The 13,404-nt window shown below is 37.6% G+C and overlaps 1 protein-coding gene across 3 annotated transcripts in view; it reads left to right on the top strand.

The window, feature by feature from the left end:
- AGTPBP1 (ATP/GTP binding carboxypeptidase 1) overlaps nt 1-13,404 on the top strand; it is a 205,281-nt gene that overhangs the window by 116,200 nt on the left and 75,677 nt on the right. For all 3 annotated transcript variants that reach the window (XM_088838077.1, XM_088838076.1, XM_088838078.1), the window contains 2 exons: nt 10,657-10,740; nt 13,272-13,358. In XM_088838077.1, the coding sequence (XP_088694203.1) occupies nt 10,657-10,740; nt 13,272-13,358 (171 nt within the window). The remainder of the gene's footprint in view (nt 1-10,656; nt 10,741-13,271; nt 13,359-13,404) is intronic.

Here is a 13,404-nt window from a genome sequence, read left to right as displayed (position 1 = left end):
CTGCTGTGATTTATGTCGGAGAGTGTTTTGCCTACGTTCTCCTCTAGGAGTTTTATAGTTTCTGGTCTCACATTTAGCTCTCTAATCCATTTTGAGTTTATTTTGGTGTATGGTGTTAGGAAGTGTTCTAGTTTCATTCTTTTCCAAGTGGCTGACCAGTTTTCCCAGCACCACTTGTTAAAGAGACTGTCTTTTCTCCATTTTATATTCTTGCCTCCTTTGTCAAAGATGAGGTGTCCATAGGTGCGTGGATTTATCTCTGGGCTTTCTATTTTGTTCCATTGATCTATATTTCTGTCTTTATGCCAGTACCATACTGTCTTGATGACTGTGGCTTTGTAGTAGAGCCTGAAGTCCGGCAGGTTAATTCCCCCAGTTCCATTTTTCTTCCTCAAGATTGCTTTGGCTATTCGAGGTTTTCTGTATTTCCATACAAATTGTGAGATTATTTGTTCTAGTTCTGTGAAAAATATCTTTGGTAGCTTGATAGGGATTGCATTGAATGTATAAATTATTTTGGGTAGTATACTCATTTTTACAATATTTATTCTTCCAATCCATGAACATGGTATATTTCTCCATCTATTAGTGTCCTCTTTGATTGCTTTCAGTAGTGTTTTATAGTTTTCTATGTACAAGTCTTTTGTTTCCTTAGGTAGATATATTCCTAAGTATTTAATTCTTTTCGTTGCAACAGTGAATGGAATAGTTTCCTTAATTTCTCTTTCTATTTTCTCATTATTAGTATATAGGAATGCAAGGGATTTCTGTGTGTTGATTTTATATCCTGCAACGTTACTGTAATCATTGATTAGCTCTAGTAGTTTTCTGGTAGAGTCTCTAGGGTTTTCTGTGTAGAGGATCATGTCATCAGCGAACAGTGAAAGTTTTACTTCTCTTTTTCCAATTTGTATTCCTTTTATGTCTTTTTCTGCTCTGATTGCTGTAGCCAAAACTTCCAGAACTATGTTGAATAGTAGTGGTGAGAGTGGGCACCCTTGTCTTGTTCCTGACTTTAGGGGAAATGCTTTCAGTTTTTCACCATTGAGGATAATGTTTGCTGTGGGTTTGTCATATATAGCTTTTATTATGTTGAGATATGTCCCTTCTATTCCCACTTTCTGGAGGGTTTTTATCATACATGGATGTTGAATATTGTCGAAGGCTTTCTCTGCATCTATTGAGATAATCATATGATTTTTATTTTTCAGTTTGTTAATGTGGTGTATTACGTTGACTGATTTGCGGATATTGAAGAATCCTTGCATTCCTGGGATAAAGCCCACTTGGTCATGATGTATATCACAACTTCTTTATCCATTCATCTGTTGATGAACATCTAGGTTGCTTCTTGTGTTCTAGCTATTGTAAATAGTGCCACAGTGAACAATGGGATACATGTGTTTTTTTTCAATTTTGGTTTCCTCAGGGTATATGCCTAGGAGTGGGATTTCTGGGTCATATGGTGGTTTTATTCTTAGCTTTTAAAGGAATCTCCATACTGTCTTCCATAGTGGCTGTATCAATTACATTCCCACCAACAGTGCCAGAGCATTCCCTTTTCTCCACACCCTCTCCAGCGTTTCTTGTTTGTAGACTTTTTGATGATGACCATTCTGACCAGTGTGAAGTGATGTCTTATTGTGGTTTTGATTTGCATTTCTCTAATAATGAGTGATGCTGAGCATTTTTTCATGTGTTTGTTAGCCATCAGTATGTCTTCTTTTGAGAAATGCCTGTTTAGGTCTTTTTCCCACTTTTTGATTGGGTTCTTTGTATTTCTGGCTTTGAGTTGTATTAGCTGCTTTTATATTTTGGAAATTGATCCTTTGTCAGTTGTTTCATTAGCTGTTATTTTCTCCCATTCTGAGGGTTGTCTTTTCACCTTGCTTATAGTTTCCTTTGCTGTGCAAAAGCTTTTAAGTTTAATCAGGTCCCACTTGTTTACTTTTGATTTTATTTTCATTACTCTAGGAGGTAGGTCATAGAGGATCTTGCTTGGATTTATGTCATCGAGTGTTCTGCCTATGTTTTCCTCTGAGAGCTTTATAGTTTCTGGTCTTACATTTAGGTCTTTAATCCATTTTGAGTTTATCTTTGTGTATGGTGTTAGGAAGTGTTCTAATTTCATTCTTTAACATGTAGCTGTCTAGTTTTCCCAGCACCGTTTATTGAAGAGGTTGTCTTTTCCCCATTGTATACTCTTGCCTCCTTTGTCAAAAATAAAATACCCATAGGTGCATGGATTTATTTCTGGGCTTTCTATCTTGTTCCATTGGTCTGTATTTCTGTTTTTGTGCCAGTACCATACTGTCTTGATGACTATAGCTTTGTAGTATAATCTGAAGTCAGGAAGGTTGATTTCTCCAGCTCCATTCTTCTTTCTCAAGACTGCTTTGGCTATTCGGGGTCTTTTGTGTTTCCATATGAATTGTGAAATTTTTTGTTCTAGTTCTATGAAAAATGCCATTGGTAATTTGATAGGGATTGCACTAATTCTGTAGATTGCATTTTGTAGTATAGTCATCTTCACAGTATTGATTGTTCCTATCCAGGAACATGAAATATCTCTCCATCTGTTTATGTCATCTTTGATTTCTTTCATCAGTGTCTTATAATTTTCTGTGTACAGTTATTTTGTCTCCTTCAGTTCAGTTCAGTTCAGTTGCTCAGTCGTGTCCGACTGTCCGCGACCCCATGAATCACAGCACGCCAGGCCTCCCTGTCCATCACCAACTCCCGGAGTTCACTCAAACTCGTGTCCACAGAGTCGGTGATGCCATCCAGCCATCTCATTCTCGGTCGTCCCCTTCTCCTCCCGCCCCCAACCTTTCCCAGCATCAGAGTCTTTTCCAGTGAGTCAACTCGTCGCATGAGGTGGCCAAAGTATTGCAGTTTCAGCTTTAGCATCAGTCCTTCCAATGAACATCCAGGATTGATCTCCTTTAGAATGGACTGGTTGGATCTCCTTGCAGTATAAGGGACTCTCAAGAGTCTTCTCCAACACCACAGTTCAAAAGCATCGATTCTTCGGCGATCAGCTTTCTTCACAGTCCAACTCTCACATCCATACATGACCACGGGAAAAACCATAGCCTTGACTAGACGGACCTTGGTTGGCAAAGTAATGTCTCTGCTTTTTAATATACTATCAAGGTTGGTCATAACTTTCCTTCCAAGGAGCAAGCGTCTTTTAATTTCATGGCTGCAATCAGTATCTGCAGTGATTTTGGAGCCCAAAAAAATAAAGTCTGACACTGTTTCCACTGTTTTTCCATCTATTTCCCATGAAGTGATGGGACCAGATGCCATGATCTTTGTTTTCTGAATGTTGAGCTTCAAGCCAACCTTTTCACTCTCCTCTTTCACTTTCATCAAGAAGCTTTTGAGTTCCTCTTCACTTTCTGCCATAAGGGTAGTGTCATCTGCATATCTGAGGTTATTGATATTTCTCCCGGCAATCTTGATTCCAGCTTGTGCTTCTTCCAGCCCAGCATTCCTCATGATGTACTCTGCATATAAGTTAAATAAGCAAGGTGACAATATACAACCTTGACGTACTCCTTTTCCTATTTGGAACCAGTCTGTTGTTCCTTAGGTAGGTTTATTCCTAGGTATTTAATTCTTTTTGTTGCAATGGTGAATGGGATTGATTCCTTAATTTCTCTTTCTGCTTTTTCATTGTTGGTATACAGAAATGCAAGTGATTTCTGTTTATTGATTTTGTATCCTACAACTTTGCTAAATTCACTGATTAGCTACAGTAATTTTCTGATGCTATCTATAGGGTTTTCTATGTATAGTATCATGTCATCTGCAGTCATTTTGCATCTGTATTTCCAATCTGAATTCCCTTTATTTCTTTTTCTTCTCTGATTGCTGTAGCTAGGACTTCCAGAACTATGTTGAATAATAGTGGTGAAAATGAACACCCTTGTCTTGTTCCTGATCTTAGGGGGTATGCATTCAGTTTTTCACCATTGAGAATAATGTTTGCTGTAGACTGATCATATATGGCCTTTACTATGTTGAGGTAGGTTCCTTCTATGTCCATTTTTTTGAAGAGTTTTAATTATAAATGGGTGCTGAATTTTGTCAAAAGCTTTTTCTGCATCTGTTGAGATTATCATATGCTTTTTACCTTTCAATTTGTTAATATGGTGTATATACTTTGATTGATTTGCATGTATTGGAGAATCCTTGCATTCCTGGAATAAACCCAACTTGATCATGGCGTGTGAGCTTTTTGATGTGTTGCTGAATTCTGTTTGTTAAAATTTTGTTGAGGATTTTCACATCTGTGTTCTAGTGATATTGGCCTGTAGTTTTCTTTTTTTGTGTTGTCTTTGTCTGGCTTTGGTATCAGGGTGATGATGGCCTTGTAGGATTAGTTTGAAAGTGTTCCTTCCTCTGCAATTTTTTGAAAGAGTTGGAAGGATGGGCAATAGCTCTTTTCTAAATGTTTGATAGAATTCTGCTGTGAAGCCATCTGGTCCTGGGCTTTTGTTTTTTGGGAGATTTTTGATAACAGCTTCAATTTCAGTGCTTGAAATTGGGTTATTCATAATTTCTATTTCTTCCTGGTTCAGTCTTGGAAGATTAAACTTTTCTAAGAATCTGTCCATTTCTTCCAGGTTATCCATTTTATTGCCATATAGTTGTTCATAATAGTCTCTTATAATCCTTTGTATTTCTGCATTGTCTGTTGTTACCTCTCTTTTTTCATTTCTAATTTTGTTGATTTGATTCTTCTCTCTTTTGTTCTTGATGTGTCTGGCTAAAGGTTTTTCAATTTTGTTTATCTTCTCAAAGAACCAGCTTTTAGTTTTTAAATCTTTACTCTTGTTTCTTTCATTTCTTTTTCATTTATTTCTGCTCAGATTTTTGTGATTTCTTTCCTTCTACTATCTTTTTTTTTTGTTGTTTTTTTTCCAGTTGTTTTAGGTGTAAAGTTAGGTTTTCTATTCGATATTTTTCTCATTTCTTGAGGTAGGATTGTATTGCTATAAACTTGCCTCTTAGAAATGCTTTTGTTGCAACCCATAGGTTTTGAGTTGTTGTGTTTTCACTGTCATTTGTTTCTAGAAATTTTTTGATTTCCCTTTTGACTTCTTCAGTAACCTGTTGGTTATTTAGAAATGTGTTATTCAATCTCCATGTGTTTGTGTTTCTTACAGTTTTTTTCTTGTAATTGATATCTAGTCTCATAGCATTGTGGTCAGAGAAGATGCTTGGTGCCCTTTCAATTTTCTTAAATTTATTGAGGTTTGATTTGTGACCCAAGATGTGGTCTATCCTGGAGAATGTTCCACGTGCACTTGAGAAGAAGGTGTATTCTGCATTTGGATGGAATGTCCTATAAATATGAATGAGATCCATCTCATCTAATGTATCATTTAAGACTTATGTTTCCTTATTTATTTTCTGTTTTGATGATATGTCCATTGGTGTGAGGGAGGTTGTAAAGTCTCCTACTATTATTGTGTTACTGTCAATTTCTCCTTTTATGTCTGTTAGTGTTTTTCTTATGTATTTATGTGTTCCTATGTTGGGTGCATAGATAATTACAAGTTTTATGTCTTTCTTTTGGACTGACCCCTTGATCATTATGTAGTGTCCTTCCTTGTCTCTTGTAATCTTCTTTAAGGTCTATTTAGTCTGATATGAAGATTGCTATTCCAGCTTTCTTTTGCTTCCCATTTGCATGGGATATATTTTTCCATCCTCTCACTTTCAATCTGTATGTGTCTTTAGGTCTGAAGTGGGTTTCTTGTAGACAGCAGATAAATGGGTCTTGTTTTTGTATCCATTCACCCAGTCAGTGTCTTTTGGTTGGAGCATTTAATCCATTTACATTTTAAGTAATTATCGATATATATGTTCCCTTTGCCATTTTCTTAATTGTTTGGGGTTGATTGTCGATCTTTTTTCTTTTCTTGTATTTCTTGACTATATAAGTACTGTTAACATTTGTTGTAAAGCCGGTTTGGTCATACTGAATTCTGTTAACTTTTGCTTATCAGAAAAGCTTTTTATTTCTCCATCAATTTTGAATGAGATCCTTGCCAGGTACAGTAATCTTGGTTGTAGATTTTTCCCTTTCAACAGTTTCCATATATCCTGCCATTCCCTTCTGCTGAAAGATCAGCTGTTAAGCGTATGGGGTTTCCTTTGTTGCTTCTCCCTTGCTGCTTTTAATATTCTTTCTTTGTGTTTAGTCTTTGTTAGTTGAATTAGTATGTGTCTTGGCATGTTTCTCCTTGGGTTTATCCTGTGTGGGACTCTTTATGCCTATTGGACTTGATTATTTCCTTTTACATGTTGGGGAAATTTTCGACTATAATCTCTTCAAAAATTTTCTCATACCCTTTCTTTTTCTCTTCTTCTTCTGCGACTCCTATAATTTGAATGTTGTTGCATTTGTTATTGTCCCAGAGGTCTCTGAGACTATCCTGAGTTCTTTTCATTCTTTTTACTTTATTTTGCTCTTCAGAAGTTATTTCTACCATTTTATCTTCCAGCTCACTGATTCGTTCTTCTCCTTCAGATAGTCTGCTATTGATTGCTTTTAGAGTATTTTTAATTTCAGTAATTGTGTTGTTTGTCTCTGTATGTTTATTCGTTAATTCTTCTAGGTCTTTGTTAACTGATTCTTGTATTTTTTCCATTTTGTTTTCAAGGGTTTTGATCACCTTTACTATCATTATTGTGAATTCTTTTTCAGGTAGTTTGCCTATTTCCTCTTCATTTATTTGTACCTCTGTGCTTCTAGTTTGTTCCTTCATCTGTGTAGTATTTTTCTGCCTTTTCATTATTATTTTTTTAACTTACTGTGTTTGAGGTCTCCTTTTCCCAGGCTTCAGAGTTGAATTCTTTCTTCCTTTTGTTTTCTGCCCCCCTAAGGTTGGTCCAATGGTTTGTGTAGGCTTTGTGTAGGGTGAGATTTGTGCTGAGTTTTTGTTTGCTTGTTTGTTTTTCCTCTGGTGGGCAAGGCTGAGTAAGGTGGTAATCCTGTCTGCTGATGACTGGGTTTGTTTTTTTGTTTTGTTTGTTGTTTAGATGAGGTATCTTAGTCAGGGTGCTCCTGATGGTTGGATGATGCTGGGTCTTATATTCAAGTGGTTTTCTTCGTGTGAGTTCTATTTGATACTCACTATGGTTAGTTCTCTGGTAGTCTAGGGTCTTGGAGTTAGTGCTCCCACTCCAAAGGCTCAGGGCTTGGTCTCTGCTCAGGAACAAAGATTCCACAAGTGTTTTGTTATGCCATTAAGTGAGATTAAAACAAATACCCAAAAACGAGAAACCAAAGATGAACCCCAGACAAATGTCAGTTACAAAATCAGGCAAATAATAATTAAAATAATGGAATATACACATATACATATACACCCATGAGCAAAGTCAAAACAGTCCAACAAAAATAAAGTACAATAGATTTACACAGTGAACAAAGGAAACTAAAAATTATGTCTACCAGAACAAAACTAACTAAAGCAAAAACTGGAAAACAAAACTAAAGCAAGGTGCCAAGTGGGGAAGAAAGCAATGAAAATAAAACTAACATATGTTGAGAGGAAAGGAAAGAAAGAATACATATGCAAAGTTAAACAGAGGTAGATAAAGAAAAGTTATATACATTAAAGATTAACTGTAAGGGGAAAAGAACAGTAGGAAAAGCAAACAAAGGATTAAGTGTAGAAAAAGTCATAATAGATTTGAAAAATTAAAAAAAGAGAAAAGAGAAAAAAAAAGGAAAACTTCCTAGAACTGCTAAAGCCCAATGTAGAGGCAGGGGTTTATAACAACAATAAAAAATATGACTGAGGAAAAAAAAAAGCTCAAAAGCTTAATTAGATTTCATAGGGCCAATAAAATCAACAACTACAACATAGGGGGGAAAAAGGAAAAAAAGAAAAAGTTCCAAAAGAATCTACAGAACAAGTCAAAACATAAGAATAATAATTGTTTTTCTTGAGTCACTGCTGTCAGAGTCCTTTCCCTCACTGGGAGTCACAGTCCACCTCACCTCCCTAGGATACCCTCCAACACTGCTGATCTCTGGACCTGTTGTGGGGGCTGCTCAGATTCTAGTCTAGTCCTACTTCTGTGTGTTCTTTCTTCCAGTGTCCACAGCTGTCAGAACTAGTACATTTTCTTTTGTGGGCACTTTCAGTGACCTTTTATAGTTTCCGTAGACAGAGTCTACCTGGTTGATCATGTGGATTGAATCTGTAGCTTGTACAGCTGGTGGGAAAGTTTTGGGTCTTCTTCCTTAGTCACACTGCCCCTTGGTTTCAATCTTGGTTTTATTTCCACCTCTACATGTGGGTCGTCCACTGGGGTTTGCTCCTGAGGCTGCCCTGGAGGACTTGGGTTTGCCCCTGTGAGGGCCATGTGTGGAGGTGGTGCAGCTGCTTGGGTCACAGGGGTTCTAACAGCACCAGGTACTCAGGGGAGTTGGCGGCTACGGTAGCAGGAAATACAGTGCTCTAGAAGGATATGGCAGCCAGTATTGGCCAATACACTCTAGTATTCTTGCCTGGAGAACCCCCTTTCCTGACAGAGAAGCCTGGAAGGCCACAGTCTACGAGATTGCAAAGAGTCAGACACTACCGAAGCAACCTTGCACACTTAGGTGCAAGACTTTTTTTGCCTGTGGCAGCTCTGCCCCAGTGAGAGTTGAGCGTGAAGGTGGCGCAGCTGCTTGGCTTGTGGGGACCCTGATGGTGCCACGTGTGCAGGGACATGGACTGCCTCCACCGTAGGAGTTATGGCCCTATCAGAGTCTTTTTTCGAGCCTTTTGTAGCTGGTGATCAGAAGGCCTCTTTGGCCAGTCTTTCTGTGTAGCTCTGCCTGTTCAGGCACACAGAGGAGCCCCCTTGATTGGGGTCCTACTCTGTAGATCAGTGCATCAGGCACTTAAAGGGGCACCCTGGGGTGGGGTCCTACTCTGTAGTTCAGTGTGTCAGGTGTTTGATGGACCAGCCTCTCTATTGTTCAGCTGCTGATGGTGGCACCTGTGGAGAGAGTCTTTGGTGATGGCTCCACCCCCTACACGTGACTCAGCAGTATTGCCTTGCTTCCATGACTGCCCGGCTTTCCTCCACAGGCATTTCCCACCATAATCTCCTCCCTCACATCCCCTTGATCCGTCTCTGAGCAGTCAACAGCAGCCCCTTGCCATGGGATTGCTCCACAATCCCTGAACTCCAGCTCCCAGCCGCTGCACCTTCCAGGGGATCTATGTCCCTGTCCAGGGTATGTATGGCTGCAGCAAGGACTGCATTCCATTTAGGTTGCCACAGATCAGCTGTTTCACTCTCAGACTTAAATATTTCTCCTCTGACTCAGTTGCCCCGATGTGGGGATCGGACCCCTGCTTCAGTTTCCCTACCCACCAAGGTGGGGGTTCCGGTCCTACTAACATTCCTGTTTTTCTCCCTAGTTCCTTCATCTAGGAGGTGAATATATAGACCACACAAATATGGGTGGGTCTATATATTTGTTTCCTCTGGTCAGGTACTCCTGTCTGCTCTCAGCTGGTGTTTTGTATGCCCTTCTGTGTCTGAAGGTGTATTCCTGATGTATCCATGGAGAGAGATATACTCCATGTCCACCTACTCTTCTGCCATCTTGTTCTCCCTGTTTTTGTTTTTTAATAGATTGCCAGCCTTTAACGTTCGAGAGACTCCATGTAGTGATCCAGGTTTCCGTTGTTTCTCGTAAATTTGGTATTGTACCCTTAACCTCTCTTCCTACCTGGCAGCATTTGGTTGTGTTTAGACAGATCCTGTGTTCCCCAGTTTTCCACAGCGTCCCCCCAGCAGGCCTCCTCAGGTACATCACGTGCTAGCCCTGTGGGTATCGAGCTTTTTTATCTTGTTTTACAATGCAGAATTTTGCTGTAGAACTGAGATGTTATATCAGCCTTTTAATACCATTTTTCTTAAGAAAAACTGGAAACTTTTGTAAGTATTAATTTTTTTATACATTTATGGTAGGTATTTCATAAATTTAATATTTAATAAATGGTTTTGACAATGGATGTTTTTAGTCATTCACCATACTTGAACATTTGTATTTTTTGGTATGGTATATCTGAGTATATGTAAGTACCATGTCTTTTATTGTTGAAGATCTGGGTGATATAAGTTTCTGATTTGTTTATTATTATAATTAATAGCTTTTTAAAAGTTTTGCTTTTGTAGAAAAAATTTGCTGTTTGAAAGTTATGACACTGACTAAATCAAGGATTTATATCATAATCCTTTGATGCTCAGTTTTTTCTTGATAGACTGCTGTGTCAGTGATGAGTTGGTTTTTGTAAAATAAAAAACTAAAAATAAATATGCTTAATTATGTAATGCTAGATTAAGAATTTCTATATAGAAAAGCATATAGTCGTTCAAGGTTTTTTAAATAAAGCTATTGGCTTTGTGCTGGTTATTTTTCTAGAACTTAGACTTTTAAAATATTGATTTTTGTCTAAATTTTATGTACTGATTATATTTTGTATACATAATATGTAGAGGGATGATCATTTTTATTTTAAGAAATTTTTATAATTTTATATTTTTTATTCAAACTTTACTTGGAGGAAAGTTGTGCCTTACCATATAATAATCAATTTTGGTCAAACTTCTTTATGATTTCAGAACAAAAATTGCCCAAGATATTGAGAGGCTAATACATCAGAGTGATATCATAGATCGAGTGGTATATGACTTAGATAACCCAAAGTAAGTCTCATTTTTGTGTTTTAGTTTTGTTGGTTTTATTCTTATCTTAAAATTTCAGTGTTCTTTTAAAAGACAGAGAAATATAAACTTCCACCTAGTTAAGCCTCACTCTGTTTTTATCTTTTAGCAGAGGTATAATGGTAATGTAAATCATGTTTATTTGGTTAAATTGAGTATGCTACAAATTTAGTTTTTCTTATGTGGGCTTTTAATGGGTTTAATAAGGTAAACATCACAAACTGATGCTTTGTTTTTAAAAACTGAAACTGCCTCCACTTAAGATAATGGAGATTTCGTACGAATGCTGCAGTTTTGTCCTGTAAAACCGAGGCTTCGTTTCCTTAGGACAACAAATTACCTTCCCCTTAGAAGGAAAATATGCTTTCTAATTTTCCACAGTCCACACTTCTCACTTTTGTCTCTTACTGCTTACAATCTGCTTCAATCGTTTTATGTTACTTGCCTGACTTTTGAAGCCATTTGTTTGTGATCCCTGGTGGCTCAGTGGGTAAATAATCTACCTGCAGTGCAGGAGACTGTCGGCAGCATAGGAGCCTGGGTTTTGATTCCTGAGTCTGGAAGATCCCCTGGAGAAGGAAATGGCAAGCCACTCCAGTATTTTTGCCTGGAAAACCCCATGGACAGAGGAGCCTGGTGGGCTATATAGTTCATGGGATTTTAAGTGTCGGACATGACTTGGCGACTAAACCACAACAACGTTTTAGTGTAATTTCCAATATAGGGTTATCACTGGTGCCATTGCATTTAATGATTCTGTTGTTGTTTTTGTTCAGTCATTCATGTCTGACTCTTTGTGACCCCATAGACTGCCTCACGCCAGACTTCCCTATCCTTCACCATCTCCCAGAGCTTGTTCCAACTCACGCCATTCAGGCGTCTCATCCTCTGTCGTCCTCTTCTCCTCCTGCCTTCAATCTTTCCCAGCATCAGGTCTTTTCTAATGAATCGGCTCTTCATATCAGGTGGCCAAAGTATTAGAGTTTCAGCTTCAACATCAGTCCTTCCAATGAACACCCAGGACTGATCTCCTTTAGGATGGACTGGTTTGATCTCTTTGTAGTCCAAGGGACTCTGAAGAGTTTTCCAACACCACAGTTCAAAAGCATCAATTCTTCGGCATTCAGCCTTCATTATGGTCCAACTCTCATATCCATAAATGATTAAACTTCTCATTACTGGAGACAGATGATTTAATAGTAGTCATTTCGTTTTTCATTTTCATTTATTTACTTATATGAAGGGGATGACAGAGAATGAGATGGCTGGATGGCATCACCGACTCGATGGACATGAGTTTAAGTGAACTCCGGGAGTTGGTGATGGACAGGGAGGCCTGGCGTGCTGTGATTCATGAGGTCTCAAAGAGTCGGTCATGACCGAGCGACTGAACTGAACTGAATTCATTAGGTGCCATTGCATTTGTCTCCAGCAATGAGAACTTTAATCAGCCCACAAATGGGTTTTCCCTCTCTCTCCTTCAACATTCTAATATTTTGGAGAGATTTTATATTTCATTAGTCTTATTTGGAGGAAATAAAATGTTTAAAAAGATTTTTGTTAAGAGAGTCAGCGGAAAGTTATGTCAGAGCTAATGACTGAATTTGAAATAACATTCTCAAAAATAAAAAACAAATCTATTCATAATTTCTTAGTTATTTCAATGTTTCTAATTCTGTGTTAGACCAGACAAATTAAGTGTAGGATATTCTTGTTGTTTAGTTGCTCAGTCATGTCTGACTCTCTGCGACCATATGGACTATAGTCCGCCAGGATCCTCTGTCCATGGAATTCTCCAGGCAAGAATACTGGAGTGGGTTGCCATTTCCTCCTCCAGGAGATCTTCCAGACCCAGGGAAGTGTCACATGCCAGTGCTATTTCTAACTGAAATGACTTTGGACAAAAGCATTGGTCTTCTGGGAGTCTTCATTTTCCCTCATTAGAATGTAAGCTCTAGAAGAGCAAGAATTTGTATTCAGTCAGGGAAATAGATAACTAAAACAGTATCTGGCACCTAGTAGGAGCTCAATAAATACTTGCTAAAGTAAGAAATATGTAAAATGAGAATAATACTTCCTCCTTTTGGGTAATAATTATATTAGATAATAGATAATGAAGCTCTCTAAATTCAAAAAATGGTTTTACCCGAGAACTGCATAGTTTCTAGAATTATTGGTACTCAATACAAGTCATTTGCACTTTAAAAAATAACTGGTCTTTTCTGTAAGATTACTAATATTTAGAAATGGCATCTAATGAGATGAAAATTTTTGTGATTAATATTCACTATATAATTGTGGGGGAAATCTCTACTTGTAATTATAATGTTTTGTTCTGTAAATATTAGCCATGGTTTGTAGTTTGACTGTGTTGATTTTGTTCTTTGGCTTAAAAAAAATGAGGAGTGTGAGAGAGCAATAATGGTGCATTTTTAATCTATAGTGTAGTTTCGTTTTTGCTCACTTGTTTAAATGCTATGTATTTTTTATTCTTACTTTAAAATTTTATTTAGCTATACCATTCCAGAAGAAGCAGATGTGTTGAAGTTTAACTCCAAATTTGAATCTGGGAATCTGCGTAAAGTAATTCAAATTAGAAAGTAAGTCATTAAAATTCTTCTCATTTTGTTTGTGTACAGATATTTT

This window comes from Moschus berezovskii, chromosome 7, assembly GCF_049115385.1.
Source record: "Moschus berezovskii isolate FMDL1 chromosome 7, NW_MosBer_1.0, whole genome shotgun sequence".
Classification (NCBI taxonomy): Eukaryota; Metazoa; Chordata; class Mammalia; order Artiodactyla; family Moschidae; genus Moschus; species Moschus berezovskii.
The sequence above is the reverse complement of the archived record's forward strand: the minus strand, read 5'-3'. Positions and strand labels throughout refer to the sequence as shown.